Source organism: Melozone crissalis, unplaced genomic scaffold (genome assembly GCF_028551555.1).
Source record: "Melozone crissalis strain CALT ecotype California unplaced genomic scaffold, PUWL_Pcris_2 ptg000045l_1, whole genome shotgun sequence".
Classification (NCBI taxonomy): domain Eukaryota; kingdom Metazoa; phylum Chordata; class Aves; order Passeriformes; family Passerellidae; genus Melozone; species Melozone crissalis.
In genome coordinates this window covers 2435976-2453058 of record NW_026535823.1, presented here as the reverse complement: position 1 = coordinate 2453058, position 17083 = coordinate 2435976, and the positions used below count along the sequence as shown (strand labels likewise).

The window sequence follows — 17083 nt, the reverse complement described above, 5'->3', positions numbered from 1 at the left end:
CCGCCGGCGGACAGTCGGAGGCAGCACGGGCTCGCACGGCCGCTCTGCGCGCTCCGAGCTCCGCAGAGAATCACAGCTGCAGCTCGGCTGGGAAAGACCTCTGAGATCAGCGAGCCCAGCCCATGACCCGACACCCCCTTGTCACCCAGACCATGGCACTGGGGGCCCTGTCCAGTCCTTAAACACCTCCCAGGGCAGCCCAGTCCAGTGTCCGGCCACCCTTTCTGTGTAGAAATTCCTGTGAATGTCCAACCTGAACCTCCCCTGGCGCAGCTTGAGGCTGTGTCTTCTTGTCCTCTCAAAAATAACGTGGGAGAAGAGGCCAAACCCCACCTGGTTACAATCTCCTTTCAGGCAGTGGTAAGGTTACCGCTGAGCCTCCTTTTCTCCAGGCAAAACAACCCAACTCCCTCAGCCACTCCTCATCAGTCTTGTGCTCCAAACCCTTCATCAGCCTCATAAACTTCTCTGGACATGCTCCAGCACTTCAACATCCTTCCTGAACTGAGGGGCCCTGAACCAGACACAGCACCCCAGAAGTGGCCTCACCGGTGCCAAGTCCAGGGGAAGAATCACTTCCCTAGTTGTGTTGGCCACATTATTTAATGAAAACTTTTCCCCACACCAGGCACACAGGAGGCATTAGTTAGAGAAAGGTATTTATTCAGACCCCGCTGACACAAGCTCATTGGTAGAAGCGTGAGTGGAGCAGCTATTGGGGAATGTCCAAGGGCTGGGTGGCAGGCTGCCCTCAGCACATGGCTCTTGGCCCCTGGTGGGTCTCCAGCAGCCTGCACTGGAGGCAGCTCCCCTTGCCAGGGGAATGCTGCACACGCAGCATGGTGGCAATGTCCAGGGGCAGCTCTGGTCCAGGCTACAACCACAAACAACCACAGGCATGGAGTCTCTGTGTGCTCCCACAGCAGCTCCTGCTGGGCCTGCAGCCCTGGGGGACACAGTAGGTTTCAGTCTCAGGCAGGCTGGAAGCACAGGTGAGATGGAGCTGGTGTTACCCACTCCAGTCCCAAGGGGTGTCCCCTCCCAGGAGCACCCCAGCCAGGAAGATGGCCACCCAGGTGAGTTTTGAACAGGGTGCTGCGAGGGTCTCGCCCGGCCCCACCTCACAGATTGGCATCATATGCTGAGTTGGTGAAAGTGCCCGGCGCTCCCAGGTCACTGGAAGGCAAACACAAGGATGTCACCTTGGGGAGTGCAGGAGTGTGTGAAGGCCAGGAGTTAGCACAGCCCTGTTGGCCCCAGAGATGCTCCCGTAAAAAACTAGGAGCATCTGCCTGCTCACACAGGCAGATCTGGTTGTCAGCAGGGTGAACATAGGCCTGTGACAGTCACAGGGCAGAGCCACCCTCCTGCGGAGCACAGCTCTCACCTGGTGGGTTTCAGGAGCTTCCTCTTCTCCTCTGATAACAGTGTTGAAATGTCCATGGGCATAAAGCACATAGAAAAGAAATAACCAGATCTGTTTAGTGAAGGTCACAAGAAGCTGCAGCAGCAGCATCTGAAATTGAGCGGAGTTGAGCAGGCATGAGGTGGGGCTGCCTTAACAAGGATTTGCTGCCTTCTTCAGAGTGATGATGTTTATCTGGCTCTGCCCTCCAAACCTGGCTGCTGACATTTTTAGCTGGACCAACTGCCAAGGACCCAAACAACTCAGCAAATAAAACATATGAACGGAGGCAGTCACACTGTTAAACGCTTCTGATCACCCCAGCCCTCCCCTGGGACTGTCACCACCTTGCCTGAGAGCCCCTGGCCAAAGCTAGAGGGGGCTGCAGGAAGCATTTCTGTACCTCTGTCACTGAGCCTCTTGGCAAGGACGGCAATGAGTCCCCCAGAGAGCACAAGACCAGCTACTGCCAGGGCTGAGCCACTGCTGTAAGCCAGGACTTGCTTTAGGAAGGCACCGTCCTCTGAAACAAAGCCACAGAGCCATGTGTTAGAAAGTAGTCGGCATTTCACAGCCCCTGGAGTCCCCCTCCACCACATTCAAGATGTCCTTGGAGGAAAGCTGGAACTTCCACATGCTAGAGGAGCTGGGGTACCTGCACAGACAGGGGGATCCCTGGTCCAGTTCCCCGTGGCCTCACACTGGAGCATCTCTGCTCCCATCCGAACAAACCCCTCCTCACAGGAAAAGATGCACGTGGAGTTGTAGGTGAAGTTCCCATGCACATGAGAGCAGCTCAGCTGGCCTCTGCTGGGGGGGGACAGCACTGGGCAGCTGATGGCTGCAGACAAAGCACAGCAGGAGCATCAGGAGGACAGGACTGATGGCAATGAGATGGGGTTGTGTGGGCTGGCAAGCCAGGGGATAAACTGCCATAGGCCAGGGTGCTGGGGAGAGCACTCTGCTACAACAGATCCGTGTGAGATCACAGGATTTACCTTTGCAATGTGTGGGGTCCCCTGTCCAGGTCCCCGTGTCTGTGCACTCACGGCTCTCCGGCCCCTTCAGCACAAACCCCTTCTGGCAGGAGAAGGCACACGTGGAGCCAAAGGTGAAGTCCCCATGGACGTGGGAGCAGGCAGCCTGGCCCATCTTGGGGGTGGTCAGTGCTGAGCATTTGATGGCTGCAAGGGTAAAGAGGCGCAGCTCAGAAAGGAGCCTGGGAGACCACACTGCTGGGACCAAGGGGCTGGGGACACATCATAGTGTCACGCCACAGCCAGTGACACCCTGAGCTGTGGCAGCAGCTCTACCTTCACAGCGTGGGGCATCCCCTGTCCAGGTCCCTGTGGCTGTGCACTTGTGACTGTCTGACCCCATCAGCACAAACCCCTTTTGGCAGGAGAAGGCACACGTGGAGCCAAAGGTGAAGTCCCCATGGATGTGGGAGCAGTTCAGCTCTCCCTTTTCTGGAGCTCTGAGCACTGGGCAGGTGACAGCTGCAAGGACAGAGAAACATTTTCAAGCTGAAATGTGGGTACTACAAGGCTAGACTGTTGAAAGAACAGGACCAAGAGGGTCCTCTAGTGAACATCCCTTGCTCAACACAAGGCCTGTGACACCTTGAGCAGCAGCAATACCTTCACAGTGTGATGTGTTCCCAGTCCAGGTCCCCAGGGCTGTGCACTCACGGCTCTGCAGCCCCACCAAGGCAAATCCTGTCTGGCAGGAGAAGGCACACACGGATCCATAGGTGAAGTTGCCATGGAGGTGGGAGCAGTGCATCTCCCCCTGGTCTGGAGCACTGAGCACTGGGCAGGCAATTGCTGCAGGGCAAAAAGCACTCTTCAGGCAGCAGCTTGGGGACTATGAGGCTGAATTCTTGTGATGAGAGAACTAAAAAGAAAATATCCCAAGGTCTGCCCAAGGCCAGTGACAGCTTGAGCAGCAACTCTACCTTCACATCTTGTTGCATCCCCCGTCCAGGTCCCCGTGGCTGTGCACTCACGGCTCTCCGGCCCCTTCAGCACAAACCCCTTTTGGCAGAAGAAGGCACATGTGGAGCCAAAGGTGAAGTCCCCATGGACGTGGGAGCAGTTCAGCTCTCCCTGGTCTGGACCTCTGAGCACTGGACAGGTAATGGCTGTAGGGGTGGAGAAGCACTTTGAGCAGGAGTCTGAGGACTACAAGGCTAAACTGTTCATCCTGAGAAGCCTCAGGGGAACCCTAGTGTCACCCCATGGCCAGTGACACCCTGAGCTCCAGCAGCAGCTCTACCTTCACAGTATGGGGTGCCCCCTGTCCAGGTCCCCAGGGCTGTGCACTCACGGCTCTCCGGCCCCTTCAGCACAAACCCCTTCTGGCAGGAGAAGGCACACGTGGAGCCAAAGGTGAAGTTGCCATGGAGGTGGGAGCAGTGCATCTCTCCTTTTCCTGGAGCACTGAGCAGTGGACAGGCAATTGCTGCAAGGACATAGAAACAGTTCAAGGAGGAGTCTGTGAACTACAAGGCTAAACTGTTTGGTCTGGGAGACTGGGGAAACCCTAGTGTCACCCCACAGCCAGTGACACCCTGAGCTCCAGGAGCAGCTCTACCTTCACATCTTGTTGCATCCCCTGTCCAGATCCCCGTGGCTGTGCACTCACGGCTCTCCGGCCCCTTCAGCACAAACCCCTTCTGGCAGGAGAAGGCACACGTGGAGCCAAAGGTGAAGTCCCCGTGGACGTGGGAGCAGTTCAGCTCTCCCTTTTCTGGAGCTCTGAGCACTGGGCAGGTGACGGCTGCAGGGGTGGAGAAGCACTTTGAGCAGGAGTCTGAGGACTACAAGGCTAAACTGTTGGAATGAAAGGACCAGGACACTGGAGAACATTTCAGGGTGAACCAGAGGCCTGTGACACCTTGAGCAGCAGCAATACCTTCACAGTGTGATGTGTTCCCAGTCCAGGTCCCCAGGGCTGTGCACTCACGGCTCTGCAGCCCCACCAAGGCAAATCCTGTCTGGCAGGAGAAGGCACACACGGATCCATAGGTGAAGTTGCCATGGAGGTGGGAGCAGTGCATCTCCCCCTGGTCTGGAGCACTGAGCACTGGGCAGGCAATTGCTGCAGAGTGAAGAGGTACACATCAAGCAGCAGCTTGGGAACTAGGAGACTAAAATTCTGGGACCAAGGGGCTGGGGAGCACCACAGTGTCACCCTAAGCCCAGTGACAGCTGGCACTCCAGCCACAGCTCTACCTTCACATCTTGTTGCATCCCCTGTCCAGATCCCCGTGGCTGTGCACTCACGGCTCTCCGGCCCCTTCAGCACAAACCCCCTCTGGCAGGAGAAGGTACACGTGGAGCCAAAGGTGAAGTCCCCATGGACATGGGAACAGTTCAGCTCTCCCTGGTCTGGAGCTCTGAGCACTGGACAGGTGATGGCTGCAATGGAGAGCAGAGCTCAGGGATGGGATAAATGAGGTTAAATCTAATAATTCAGGCTGGATCCAAATCAAATCTTACCCACACTCACCTCTTTGAAACTGTAGTTGGTGCAATGATTTTTCTGCCCTACAAGTGATTTCCTCAGGGGGACACAGTTGCTGCTCTGCCAGAGCCCTGTTTATCCCTTTCACTACCCTGGGCCAAAGCCCCTGGGAGGAAGGACCACAGCTGCTGCAGTCCCATTCATCTCCTTCCCTTTACTGGAGCAGAGACCAGCCTCTGTCCTTGTCACAGTAACAGGAGGACAGCTTTGGGACTGTAAAGCACTACCATGGCTAAAGAGGTTGTATACCAGCCTCCCCTGCCTGTTCCCAGGGTGTGTTTTGCTGCATGCCAGGGTGATACCCAAAGTTTTCTGGGGTGAGTGGCTCTGCTGCCCGTGGGAGCACCAAAGGTCAGTGCCAGCAGGGCATTACCACCACCCAGCCAGCTGAGACAGACTGCATTCTGCTTTCAAACTGACACCAAGCACTTTCCTGGGTAGACTTTTCCTTTTGTAGCTATTTTACAGGCAATTCTGGTTTCCCAGTCCCCAGAGGTGCCTGTTGGTGAACATGCTGTGCAGGTGGGCGCAGCTGACCCAGCCCCTTTGGGGGCCAGCCAGCAATGGGCCCACAATGGCTGCAGGCGAGCATGGGGCAGAGTTTGAGGCAGGACAGGCAGCCTTGCCCCTCACAGTCCTTGCTGCACCACCAGCCTTGCTCTGCTTGTTTCTGGAGTAAGTCCAGCTGGCAATGCTTGCTAACATCATTTTGTTACCAGCACAGGCGACCAACTGACTCATCTGATTGTTTGCAATAAAACAAAAAATCAATCATATTACAGCCAGCAGGAAAAAAACAAGCTGGGAAAGCAAGCCTCTAGGAGCCTAAAAAGCCTGGAGCACACAGGCTCAGCCCAGCTTGTCAGTGGGGATTTTTGCAAAATTGGGAGCCATCTCCTGCCCTTGCCCCTGCTGGGGATACTGGTTACAGAACAGTCACATCACATCTCCATGCCTGTTCCCCTTAGCTGCAGACAGTTTTGCTGGTCTCAGCTACCTAAGGTCCTGGGTTGGACCACAGGCCCAACCAGCACAGGCAGCACTAACTTCAAGGCAGTTTTTTTTTTTTTTAAAGAATATATATACAAAGATGCTTCCCAGTCCCATTCCTTCCCAGTCCCAGTTGTGTCCCACGTCTGCTTGACTCACCCCATCCTTGTGCAAGGCTGTAGGTGTACCACACAGCAGCACAAGAAAGCTGGAGCAAGACTCTTGCACCCCCAAAAAAGCCTGACAGTTCTCTGGGATGCCTGGTGCCTGGCTGCAAACCCTCAAGCCACTGACAGGAAGACTTTCTCTGCCCCTGCAGAATAACATATCACAGCTTTCTCTCCTTTGTGGTTTCCTGCCACACTCTGTCCCACCCAGCTTAAATCTAACCTCATTTCATGAGTCCTTATCCCTGTTCAAGGTGGCCCACCCCTGCCAGGATACACCCTTCCCCTGGCTGTGGGACAGCAGCCCCTCTTTTCTCTTTCCCAAGATGCCAAATGCCTTCCCAAGGCAGATCAGGTGGGCTAGGGGTGAGGGACACTGCCACAGAGTTGACAGAGGAGCCAAGACACCATCCTGACCCCACACTTGATGCACACAGGGTGCTGATATCTGAGTGGGATTCAGGGCAGCAAACATGGGCACTGGGACAGACAGGCAGAACAGGGCCTCACAGCTCACAGCTGCTCTGCCCATTGCAGCCTCCTCAGGGAATCCCACCCCATGATGCAGCACCAGGAGATGCTTCCACAGTAGACAAGGGCACAGCAACAGTTGTCTGAACAGCATTGGGCACATGGGGCTGGTTCCCCCAAAGCATCAATGCTGCATCCCTGAGACCCCCAACCCCTGCTAGGCCCTACCTGTGCAGGTGGGGATGTTTGCTGACCACTCCTGGGAAGGCAGGCACCGCAGCACGCCCGCCCCTCGCCGCTCAAATCCCTCGTGGCACCCAAACGCACAGGTGGAGTTGTAGCTGAAGTCTCCGTAGGGATGGCTGCAGTTCATGGACACTCCCTTGGGCTCCAGCTTGGCACACTGCACAGCTGGGAGAGACATGGTGCCACAGCCCATCAGGAGCACCGGAACCCTGCTTTGTCACCAGGGCTTGGACTCTCCAGCAGGGAGGGAGGGGTGGGGATGGATGTCTCACCATCTGTGCACTCAGGGCCGCGGAAGCCGGGGTAGCACTGGCAGCGGTAGCTCCCAATGGTCTCCACGCACTCGCCACGCTGGCTGCACAGGAAGGGCTGGCAGGAGGCTGCACGCACAGGGGACGGTCATCAGGAGCTGCTGACACCGTGCCAAGGTGCCCAGCCCACCCAACCCAGCTCCGGCCCGCAGTGCCCCTGCTCACCCCGGTAGCACAGCGCCTTCTTCTTCCGGTTGCAGGGCTCGTCGTTCCACTTGCCGGCCTGCTGCGGCCGCTGGATGTAGATCTCCACGCAGTCCTGGTTGGAGCGGCGGTTGTTGGGCTCCCCCCGGGCCCAGTTCTCTGCCTCCTTGGACAGCACCTTCCCGGTGCCCACCCAGGTCCAGATGCCGCCCAGCTTGCGTATGCCGATCCAGTAGTAGCGCCCGTGGAAGGGCAGGCTCTTGTTGAGGTACTCGATCTCCTGCTGGTTCTGGATTGCCACCAGGTCGGTAAAGAAGGTCTGGCAGAAATTCCTGGCCTGCTCCCAAGTGTAGTCCCCTTGGTCACTGTAGTGGTAGGTCCAGGCACCCACCTGCATCCACAGCACCATGCCTGGGAAAGAGGATGAGGTCTGGGATTGGTGCAGAAAGGATGGCAGCTGGGTCAGGGGTGGGATCTCTTGGGACATGAGGGTGGGCTAAGCCTGACATTGTGGCCAAGAGATGCCAGGGACAGGCTGGGTGAAAGGACTGGATGAAGGGGTGACTGTGGATGAGAATGGGACTCCATGGGTAGACACGTGGCAGAAGGAGATGAGGACAGAGGGGGATGGCACAGGGACAAGGAAGGTGGAGGTGACAGGGTGAAGGCTGAGATGGGGCAGCACGGAATGAGGCAGGCAGAGCACAGGAGGCAGAAGAGCCCCAAGCAGTGATGCCAGCCCTCCTCCAACATAAGGATTGAAAGCTCAGCCCAGTGGCCCTCTTCCCCTGCCCACAAAAGCTTCCCAAAGAGGAAAGTCCCACTTCAAGATGGTTCCATAAACACAGTTCCTTCCTTGAGTGCAGATGTGTATACTTTTCTTGCTTTACCCCACTACATGAGAGCCAGATTGGAGCAAGGCAGAGCAGCAAATATGCCCTCACCCCCGAAAGCATTTGGACCCCAACCTGCTCATCTGAGACAGAGATGGTCTAGAGTCTTGTAAAACTCAGTGTTGCAAAACAAGGTCTTTCAAAAACAAGCTCATATTATGGTCATACCCAGCAGGCAGGGCAAAGCCAGAAAGTAACTGGAACCCACACCCAGAAATGAAGGGCACTTTGCTGAAACTCTGCTCTTATTTACAGCATTTCACACCACAACTTTATGCAATCAAAGGGTTTCAGCCACAGAAAGAAGCTTCCTCCATTCTCCCAGGAGCAGCTATCTCCACAACTGCAGAAAGTAATGTGAGGATATCATATCTCCATCTGTGCAGAAAGGGAGATGAGGATCAAAGTTTGCTCCAAACAACCAGCCTGGCTTACGCTGTATCTCAGAAGAGCATTTTATCACTCTGCAGTTGTGCAAAGATCCAGGCATTGCAGATGAGATGCAAATACACGTCTTCTAAATGTCTAATTAGGGCTGTACTTTGATCCATTGTTATACAATTTTGTAAGTAATTTCCCATAATTTGTCTGGTTTTTCTTGTGAAAGAGCAAACTATCCTCTTTGTTCAACAGAACTGAAGCTGGGGAAAATGTGGTTCCCTCTTTACCTTTTGGGAATTTGGGCCTGCAGGACAGGAACTCAAGGCACCTTCTGGGAGCCTGCCCCATCCTCAGCTCCCACCAACCTCCTCCTGGCCCCTGCTGCTCCCCAGCACGGCTCAAGGCTGCTACCCTCACACAGCCCATCCCCAAACTGAGAAGGACCAAAGTTTGACATCTGCTCCATGTCTGTCCTCCACATGCTCTCCTACCTCTTTCCTCCAGCTCCACCAGTTACACCCTTTCTATGGCACAGCTCATCTCCCTGGTGTTATGCTACTTGTCCCTGCCCCAGCTGGTGCTGAGCCCCCAAATGAGTGCTGTTTTCCTGTGGTTTGACCCCTTGCTCCTGTGGCAGCCCTGATACCTCTTCCTAGGGTGGTGCTCAGCAGTTGAGGTGCCTTTGCCTTTTGGTTTTCTCTCAGAGCCAAATCTCAGCCTCCTCCTGACACTGCACTTACCTCATTTCCGTTCCTTAGCTCAGTCACTAAGGTTCTTAGGAAAATAATTCAGCTCACAGAGGATTTCCAGGAACAGAGCAGGCACCAGTAGGTTTTGCTCTGTGCAATGCCAGTATGTGAAGGAAATACCCTACAGGCAGCAAAACCAAGTTAGTTTCTGTACTCCTGATGTCAATTAGCAGCTCTAATTCTGTGTGGTGCTGCCCCAGCTGTGCTATGAACCCTCACACCCATGGTCCTGTGACTCCATCCATGCCCAACTCCCCAGCACGGGCATGGGTGTGGGCGGTGGGTAGAGCTGCCCTGCCCTTCTCCGGTTTGCAGTACAGTTCACAGTACCAGCTGCCACGCTGCATTTGGGGAACCAAACATCCTGCAGGGACCTCAGCCATGGCCTGGCCCCTCCTGGGGGAGCACAGTCTGCCTGGAGGGAGCTGGCACAGGCAGGGCCAGCCCCCTCCCAGCCCAGAGGGATCCAGCCCTGGGGATGGGCCGCTGAGCCCCCAAAATAACAATGCTGCATTTCTCCAGTTTCTCACACCTGCAGACTCCTTGGCAGCAGGGTCACACTGGGCTTACTGAGGGGGTAGTGGGTGGCTTACCCCATGTGATGGCAGCAATGCCCAGGGAGGTGCCAGGAGAGCCCAGAGTCCGTGTCCTCGTGGCAGATTGCAGTCCCACAGCAGCGCCCTGACAGAGAGGGAGACATGAGCGGGCACATCCCAAGGGGTTCACACGTGCACCCACACCACTGCCAGGCAGTCCTGGCTCACGCAAGGGCAGTCGCTCGTGGCACTGGCACGCAGGCACACACGGTGTCCTGTGCCCTGGAGCCCCTTCCTGCCCAGCCAGGGCTGGCATCTTCCTCTGCAGTGCCCTGCGTGCCTGGCAGTGTCCCGTGAGCCTGGGGTCGCTCGGGCAGGGTGTCCCCGGGCCAGCGTGCATGTGTCCCACAGCCCCCAGCTGTGGTTCCTGTCAGTGCCTGCCCACAGCCCTGCCCTCCCCTGATCCCCTTGTCCAGGCAGACCCTCAGCCATGCCCGAGGAAAGGAGCAGTTCTTACCATGTTGGTGCCGCGGCTGCCCCGTGCCCAGCCCGCAGCGGCTGTCCCTCAGTGGGCAGTGCTGCTCACGCTTCCTCCGAGCCTGCAGCTCCCTGCCCCCGGCCTCTTCCCCTCCCATCCCAGCCCCGCTGCCAGCCCACATCCTGCCCCACACCCCCGCCCTCCCCTTCCTTCTCTAGCCCCAAGAAACCCTTCTCTGAGCCCGGGGCTGGAGGCAAACAGTGGGGTCAGCACTGGCCACAGTCCTCATGGACCTAGCTTGGCAGCAGCCCCATGGCATAGGAGCTGGCTGCATCCCCGCTGCCATGGGGACATGACAGCCACAGGAATGACCCACAACAAGCCAGGATTGCCCAAGCACCCCAGAAGGAGGAGAAGGGCCCCCTGAAAAGTGTTCAGCCCCAGTCCATGATGCCCAGAGCACCAAGACCTCTCTGACCCACTGTGTCCATGTGGCAGCACCCACACTGGTGGAGGAGACAGGAGGCTGAGGTGTGATGAGGTCCCTCGTGGGCTGAGTAGGACAGTGGCTCACCACCTCTCAGCTCCATGCCAGACACTCTCCTCGCATGCAGGTGTTTTGCTCTGGCTGTGAATCTTCATATACCATTTATAAACACTTACTTACACAATGTATTTTCTGTCTTTGCCTTTAAGTCTTTATGAGAAAGGTCCAGGAATATGCCAGAGGAACTTCCCCCTGACTTATTAACATCCTTTAGGAACTTCCACCAGTGTTTCAGGAACATGTCTAATTGTGTCCACCGCCCCTTGGATCATTATAATAATTATAATTCTTACCCTGTCCTGCTTGTAAGTAGAATTGCCTTGGCCGGGTTTTCTGCAGAAATTACTCTGCTCACTTCCAGCTAAAGCCAAACAAGAGCCATGCAGGTCACATGCATTTTCCAGTTCCAAAGAAATTGATGCTGCTCCACCAGGACATTCTAGACAAAAGGAGGAACCCATTCCACAAGAGCCATAACCCACTATAATTATTTTATCGTTGGCCAATATAAATGAACCTTGTTTCCTGTCTCTGGATCTCTTCCTTGAAAAATGTTTTAATGCAGTTGTTTCTTTCTATGGAATTGCTGAGTCTGTATACCCAGTAATTCAGGAACACTTGATTTCTAGCAGCTCCTCTGCCAAGAGTGGTCAGTTATGGGAAGGGAAGGAGCAGCCAGACAGGCAGAGAGGCTGAGGGGCAGCTGCTGGGGAGGAGACCAGCACCAAGTGCTGAGGGTCACCTGGCAGGGTGGGGGCTGCCCCTCCTACAGGTGAGAGACTGCTGGGACTCAGAGGGATGTTCATGGGTACACAGCCTCAAGGCTGTGCCCCTGCCAGTTTCACTTCTGCTGGAACCCAACATGGCAGGGCAGAGCGGTAGAAAAAAATACTCCCACCTTTATTTTTGTAACTACAAATAGTTGCTGGTATTGCTTTAAAAATGGAATCAAGGTGTCTGAGATGCAGAGGCTGTTGCTGCTGCGAAGACAGAAAATGACCAAGTTCGAGCTCTGTGTGGAGGCAGGTGCCCCATGCCTGGGTTCAGAGAGGCAGTCCTACATGGCAGAATGGATACTTGGCAGGATGGAGGCTTGCTTGGCAGGTAGTGGAAAAAAGTACACATGGTAGAGGGGAGAGAAGACCTGAATCAGCTCTGCTGGGAGCTGGTTAATCACCAGGAGCCCTTTCACATCTCAGGTTATTTCCAAGGTTGGCTTCCCTGGAAGGGATTCAGGATGCTGCAGAGCACATGCTCCTGCTGGATTCCTGCTGCTCTGCTCACCAAGGAAGGGGCTGAACAGTGTGGGGGTTTCCCAGGTGTCAGGATGGTGCATCCTGTACCCCCAGCCATCCCTCTGAGGACACGAGGCAAGCTGCCAGCCAGGGCTTTGCTCAGCATGGGCTCAAGGGAGCAGGTACAAAGACCCTTTCCTGTGTCACCCCTGCCCTGTCCCTCCAGACCCAGGCACTGGCATGGAAAAGCGCCTCCTTTGCTGTGCCCCAGTGCTGAGCAGCCCTCGGGGCGATGCTCTCAGCGCTCCGGAGCCGTGCCGCGGGCTCTGCCCCTGGGGAAGGGCACGGCCGCGCGTTGTTTGGGGCAGAGGCTCCCACCCCAGGCTGGCACAGCGTGTTCCCCTCCTTGTGCAATGTGCCCGCAAACCGCACAGGAACCGAGTCACCCGACACGGCCCGGCGGCTCGGCTGCTGCCCGCGATACAGCGGGCACCTTCCTGGGAGCCCCAGGGCTCACCAGGCACCGCAGGCACCCGATCCCGCCCGGCAGGGCTCTGGGGTGCTGCCGGCCAGGACACACACGCCTGGGTGCAGCCCCGCCGCTGCCATCCCTCCGTTCTCCCCTGGGGACACGGGCGGCTCTCCCTGAGGCTTTAGGGGCATCTCCTGATCGCGGGCAGGACATCCCTTCCACCACAGGTCCCCAGAACGCGTTTAACCCAGAGGCCGGCCCTGAGATGCAGAGTGCCTTTGGGCAAGTCTGCCAGCGCACAGCTCCAGCAGCCGGAGCCTCCTCCTCCACCCTTTTATCAGCTGCTGCCCCGCCTCAAGCAGCACCTGATAAAATCTTTCTCACAATTTGAAAGCGTTTGGACACCGGGAGACGCATTAAGGGTACTACCCTGGCTTGGAGGGACTGAGATGATCGCAAGGATTAGCCAGGAGCAGAAGTCCAGGGGCAGGTACCCTGTAGCCCGCACCCACAGGGACCTTGAGGTGCTGGGACAGCCCTGGCTGTGGGATATAGGGGTAGTTTTGGGCAAATCGCTCCTGCCCACCCTATCCAGACCCTCTCAGAGATGTTTGTTTGACTTCAGCTGTAGGACAGTTCTCTGCCTCCTCCCTTTCATTGGGAAGCTGGTGCTGGAGAGCCTTTTCACTGGGCATCACTGTCACACGGGTACCCCTGCCCGTGCTGCCTGCCGGCTCCCTGGCACCTGGCACCGGCCACATGTGCACGGCACAGATAAGGGTTTGCCAAACAGGATGCCTGGGGCATAGATAACACCGACATTATCTCACTGCTTGAGTGACAGGGAGTAAACAAGTGACTCTGCCCACCCGGGGAATCCCAGGCGGCACCTCTGCCCTGCCAGCGAGCTGGGGCACAGGATGGGCACAGACTGCTGGGGTGCAGCTGCAGGGATGTGCCACATCCAGGGGCAGCCCTGCGTGACAGCCAGACCACTCAGCCTACAGCTCCTAGGAACTGTGACTGCCCTGCTTCTGCCCTGCCTGGCTCTCCATGGCACTGTGCATCCCTGGAACGCTGAGACAAGCCACTGCTCACCTGGCCCTGCCCCAGAAGAACCCATCCTCCTGGCAGGACAGTGGGACCAGCCACACTGGCTGGTGTGGGGGCAGCCCAGGCACAGGAGGCACTGGCAGCCAATGAACCAGGCCACCCTCACCTTGGACACCACCAGTGCTTTTGTAGCATGTCTGGTTTAATGCAGAGATTTCAACCTTCTCCCATCTCACATAGCAAAACCGGAGCCAGATTCCTCTGCCTGTCACCTCTGTCACCTGCTGTGTACTATTGCATCACCTGCTGTGGGCTATTGCCAGCTCCCCTCCCTGGGCAGCAGATGAACTCAGCACCAAGAGCCGTGTCGCTAGCCAAGGCTAGCCCCTGCACAGCAAAAGACATCCTCTCCTCGGGCCAGGAACTGCTGTGGCATCTCCTCCAGCTGTGCCCAGCTGTGTTTCACCCGAGACAGAAGCAACCTGAGGACATTCTTCCCCTTCTGGCAGGCCAAGGCCGAGCTTTCTTCTTCTAAAGGTTCCTCTTTCTTTCTCACCTCCCTGCTTCAGCACACAGCCTGTCTGGCTCGGCTGCTGCCAGTGATGCAGCAGACACTCTCCTAGGTGATGATTTCTCCCCTGGGATCTTGGTTACCTTTCTGCTCAAAGGAGTTATTGTGTTGTCTATTTGGATTAGTGATCTATTATCTGCAGATAGGGCAGGCACTGGTACAACATGTTTTAAAGTCTTTTTTTATGTAGAGATGCAAAGTGCCCTGTCTGCACTGCCCCAGCTGCTGCAAACTGCTGGGCTCTGCCGAGTGCAGCATCCCTTGGTGTGTGACCCCAGGGACAGGGTAGCCCTGTCTGAGTCGCTGCCTCTGTGGCCATCCAGCGCTCCATGCACAGGGTGGGTGGCCCTTGCTGCAGCTGGCTTTTCCTAAGAGTCCTGACTTCTGGGGCAAACCCCTGCAAAAAAGAAACAAAAGCTAAAACAATGAGGGGAGGGCTGTTCCTAGCCACTTGTTGTCACCTTTGAAATTAATTCTTACTCCTGTGACCTCTTGCTGCACTGCTTTAAGAGCAAGATGGTCACAGACAACAATTTAACAGTGCTTCATCCATGGGCAGAGGGGTACAAGATCCTTCACATCTAAGGAGCAAAAGCAAAACGTCTTTTCTCCACTTTTCTGACAGGAAATGGCAAGGCAACATCGGCAGTGCTTTCCTAGCTTCTTTTTATTTTTATTTACCCTTAAGGAAAAGGACTATTTTGCAGAGAGGCATCTTGGGAGGACTCACTGGCCCGACAGGAGGTGAGGCAGGACATTCTACCCCTACCCACCCCTGCTGCCCTGTGCGACTCAGGCGGCCCAGCCCCGTACCGGCACCGTACCTGGCTTCTGAGGGCAGGGCGCAGCTCCCCGGCCTGCCCGGCTCCGGCCCTTCTCTGCTGCCTCCGCGGCTGTCACACCATCGTCACACGAAGGCTTCCCGGTGCTCTGCAAGGCCTGGAATCCCGCTTTTGCCCCCCAGGCCCGGAGGCCCTCGGGCAGAGGCGCGGGGCCGGGAGCAGTGTCCTCCCCGAGGGACAGCGGCGCGGGCAGCGTGCGGGGCTGTGCGGGCCGCGGCCCCGCTCCCGTGTGCCGCGGCGGTGCCGGGCCCGAACCGTGGGGGTGCCGGGAGCCGCTGTGCCGCGTCCATTGGCCCGCGGGCCGTTGCTCTCCACGATGAGCCGGAGAAGGCCTGCGCCAGGGAAGTCCATGATGACCACCCCCCAGCGCACGGGCTGCCCGGCCCGGCGCCGCAGGTGCTGGCAGCAGCGGGGGTTCACAAAGCGGGCCACCTCCTCTGGGCAGGTGAAGAGCCCGTTGCCGGAGCAGAAGGTGAGGTACATGGTGCTGGGGTCTCCGCCGGCCGCCTTCTCCAGGTGCCGCCGCACCCGGGCCCACTTGCGCTCCAGCGAGAGCACGTTCCAGGCGTCGCTGATGCTCAGCTGCTCGTAGGGGATGCCCAGCACTTCCCGCGCCAGCGCCTCCAGCACCACTATCTTCCCGCGCACCTGGCCCAGCGTGGGCACCTCCTCCCGGCACCACACGCAGCCCTGTCCCTCTTCCAGCAGGCAGTGGTGCAGCTGGGCGGCGAAGCCGGGCCGGGAGAAGATGGGCAACTCCTCCTTGATGCGCATAAGCACGGCCTCGCCGGGGTGGGCGCGGAGAAAGCGCAGGGTGCGGCGCAGGACGCCGCGCAGGCTGGCCCGCTGGAAGGTGCAGAGGTGGTAGATGCGGAGCTCCCCCCGCGACAGCTTGCAGCGCACATCCAGGAAGCGGATGCCGGCCGCCAGCTGGGCCTCCAGGCCCCAGCTCTGGCACCGCAGGCGCCGGCCACCGAATAGGCTGAGGGAGTCGTGGGTGCCAGGGATGGAGAGGTGGGAGAGGGGCAGGGCGTCGGGGAGCCCCGCCATCCAGTCAGGGCAGCAGGCTGCCGGCTGGGGCACACAGTCGAAGGCAGCGCTGCGCCGGGACCATGTCTCCATGCCGCCGGGAGAGCAGGCACCTCGGCACCTGGCTGGCCCCCCAGAGCCCTGCCGTGGAGGAGAAGCAGACCATGAGCGGTGGGAGCATATATCCCCATCCCACTCTCCCAGTGGCATCCCCACCGTACTATAAAACCCTAGAACACACCATACCCTATGACCACATGCGCCCCATATACTTTGCTGCCTGTACTTCTGTCACACTGTACTGTTCTCCTGCCACTCTCAAGCACCCGTCCCAGTACCCCTGAGCCCTGGTACGCCCCAGCCTCCCCCTCATTCACGCACCTGGGTTTGCCTGTGGCTGTGGAGCAGAGCCCAATGAGCAGGGCACGGCCGTGGGTGCTGGCGGCACACTGGCAGGTGGAGCGGGATGCCAGCCATTAACCCGGTGACTGTCATGACGCGCGTCCTGCCTCGCAAATGGCACGTGCACCTGGGATTCATCCTCAGCCCTCGGCCAAGGAGCGCACTTGACAGACACACCAGGCTGGAAAACCACCTGGCTGATCCCGACAGCAGCCATTCAAGCCTCTGCACCTCCCTCCCCAGGAATCAGGACAAACGGGATCGTGGTGCCGCGGGGCCCCTTGATGCTGCCCACGGGAATGGCTGCGCAGAGCCTGCATGCCTGCTCCAGAGCTGTGTCCCGGTGGGACCCGGACCGCCCCGGTGAGGATTGGCGTCGTCCCTATCAGAGAGACAAAGCACAGAAAGTGTCCAGAGCGGGGGTCTGCGCTTGCCAGCACATCCCAAGATCTGCTCAGTGAGAGTTCCTAAGGAAAGGGGTTTCATCTCCTTGCTCTTCAGGCACCAGGGACTACTTCACAGTGGAGTCACTGCAAGGCTGCCCGGCGGGGAGTGACCCACCTCCTGCCCAGGGGACAGAGCTGCCGAGCACCCCGGCCGGCAGCACGTGCTGAGCACAGCGGGGTTTGGAGA

At 57.6% G+C, this 17083-nt stretch overlaps 2 protein-coding genes across 3 annotated transcripts; both read right to left on the bottom strand.

Moving 5' to 3' along the window:
- Positions 1-733: 733 nt before the first annotated feature.
- On the bottom strand, positions 734-9945 carry SELP (selectin P). Its single transcript, XM_054286238.1, has 16 exons — positions 9879-9945; positions 7284-7673; positions 7080-7187; positions 6790-6972; positions 4642-4827; positions 4322-4507; positions 4001-4186; positions 3363-3548; positions 3046-3231; positions 2719-2904; positions 2404-2589; positions 2061-2246; positions 1809-1928; positions 1388-1418; positions 1121-1176; positions 734-980 (listed from the first exon to the last, which is right to left on the bottom strand). Exons 2-15 carry the CDS (start codon positions 7669-7671, stop codon positions 1122-1124), a joined length of 2373 nt encoding a protein of 790 aa, XP_054142213.1. The 5' UTR covers positions 7672-7673; positions 9879-9945; the 3' UTR covers positions 734-980; position 1121.
- A 1258-nt stretch (positions 9946-11203) lies between these two features.
- LOC128943338 (1-phosphatidylinositol phosphodiesterase-like) lies at positions 11204-16758 on the bottom strand. 2 transcript variants are annotated; one of them, XR_008483690.1, is made up of 3 exons: positions 16430-16758; positions 15002-16189; positions 11204-11285 (listed from the first exon to the last, which is right to left on the bottom strand). XR_008483690.1 is itself a non-coding variant. In XM_054286244.1 (2 exons), exons 1-2 carry the CDS (start codon positions 16586-16588, stop codon positions 15074-15076), a joined length of 1275 nt encoding a protein of 424 aa, XP_054142219.1. In that variant the 5' UTR covers positions 16589-16758; the 3' UTR covers positions 15001-15073. The 2 variants fall into 2 exon arrangements, 1 of the variants encoding a protein (XP_054142219.1); XM_054286244.1 differs by lacking the exon at positions 11204-11285 and having other exon boundaries at positions 15001-16189.
- Between the last annotated feature and the right edge of the window lie 325 nt (positions 16759-17083).

Coding starts and splice junctions, on each gene's coding strand:
- LOC128943338 (XM_054286244.1), bottom strand. CDS start 16,588: ATGAATCCCAGGTGCACGTGCCATTTGCGAGGCAGGACGCGCGTCATG. Junction 16,190..16,429: donor ACAGCCACAGGCAAACCCAG/GTGCGTGAATGA, acceptor CCTCCACGGCAG/GGCTCTGGGGGGCCAGCCAG.
- SELP (XM_054286238.1), bottom strand. CDS start 7,671: ATGGTGCTGTGGATGCAGGTGGGTGCCTGGACCTACCACTACAGTGAC. Junction 2,590..2,718: donor GGATGCCCCACGCTGTGAAG/GTAGAGCTGCTG, acceptor TTACCCTTGCAG/CCATCAAATGCTCAGCACTG. Junction 1,419..1,808: donor CAAGAGGCTCAGTGACAGAG/GTACAGAAATGC, acceptor CACTGTTATCAG/AGGAGAAGAGGAAGCTCCTG.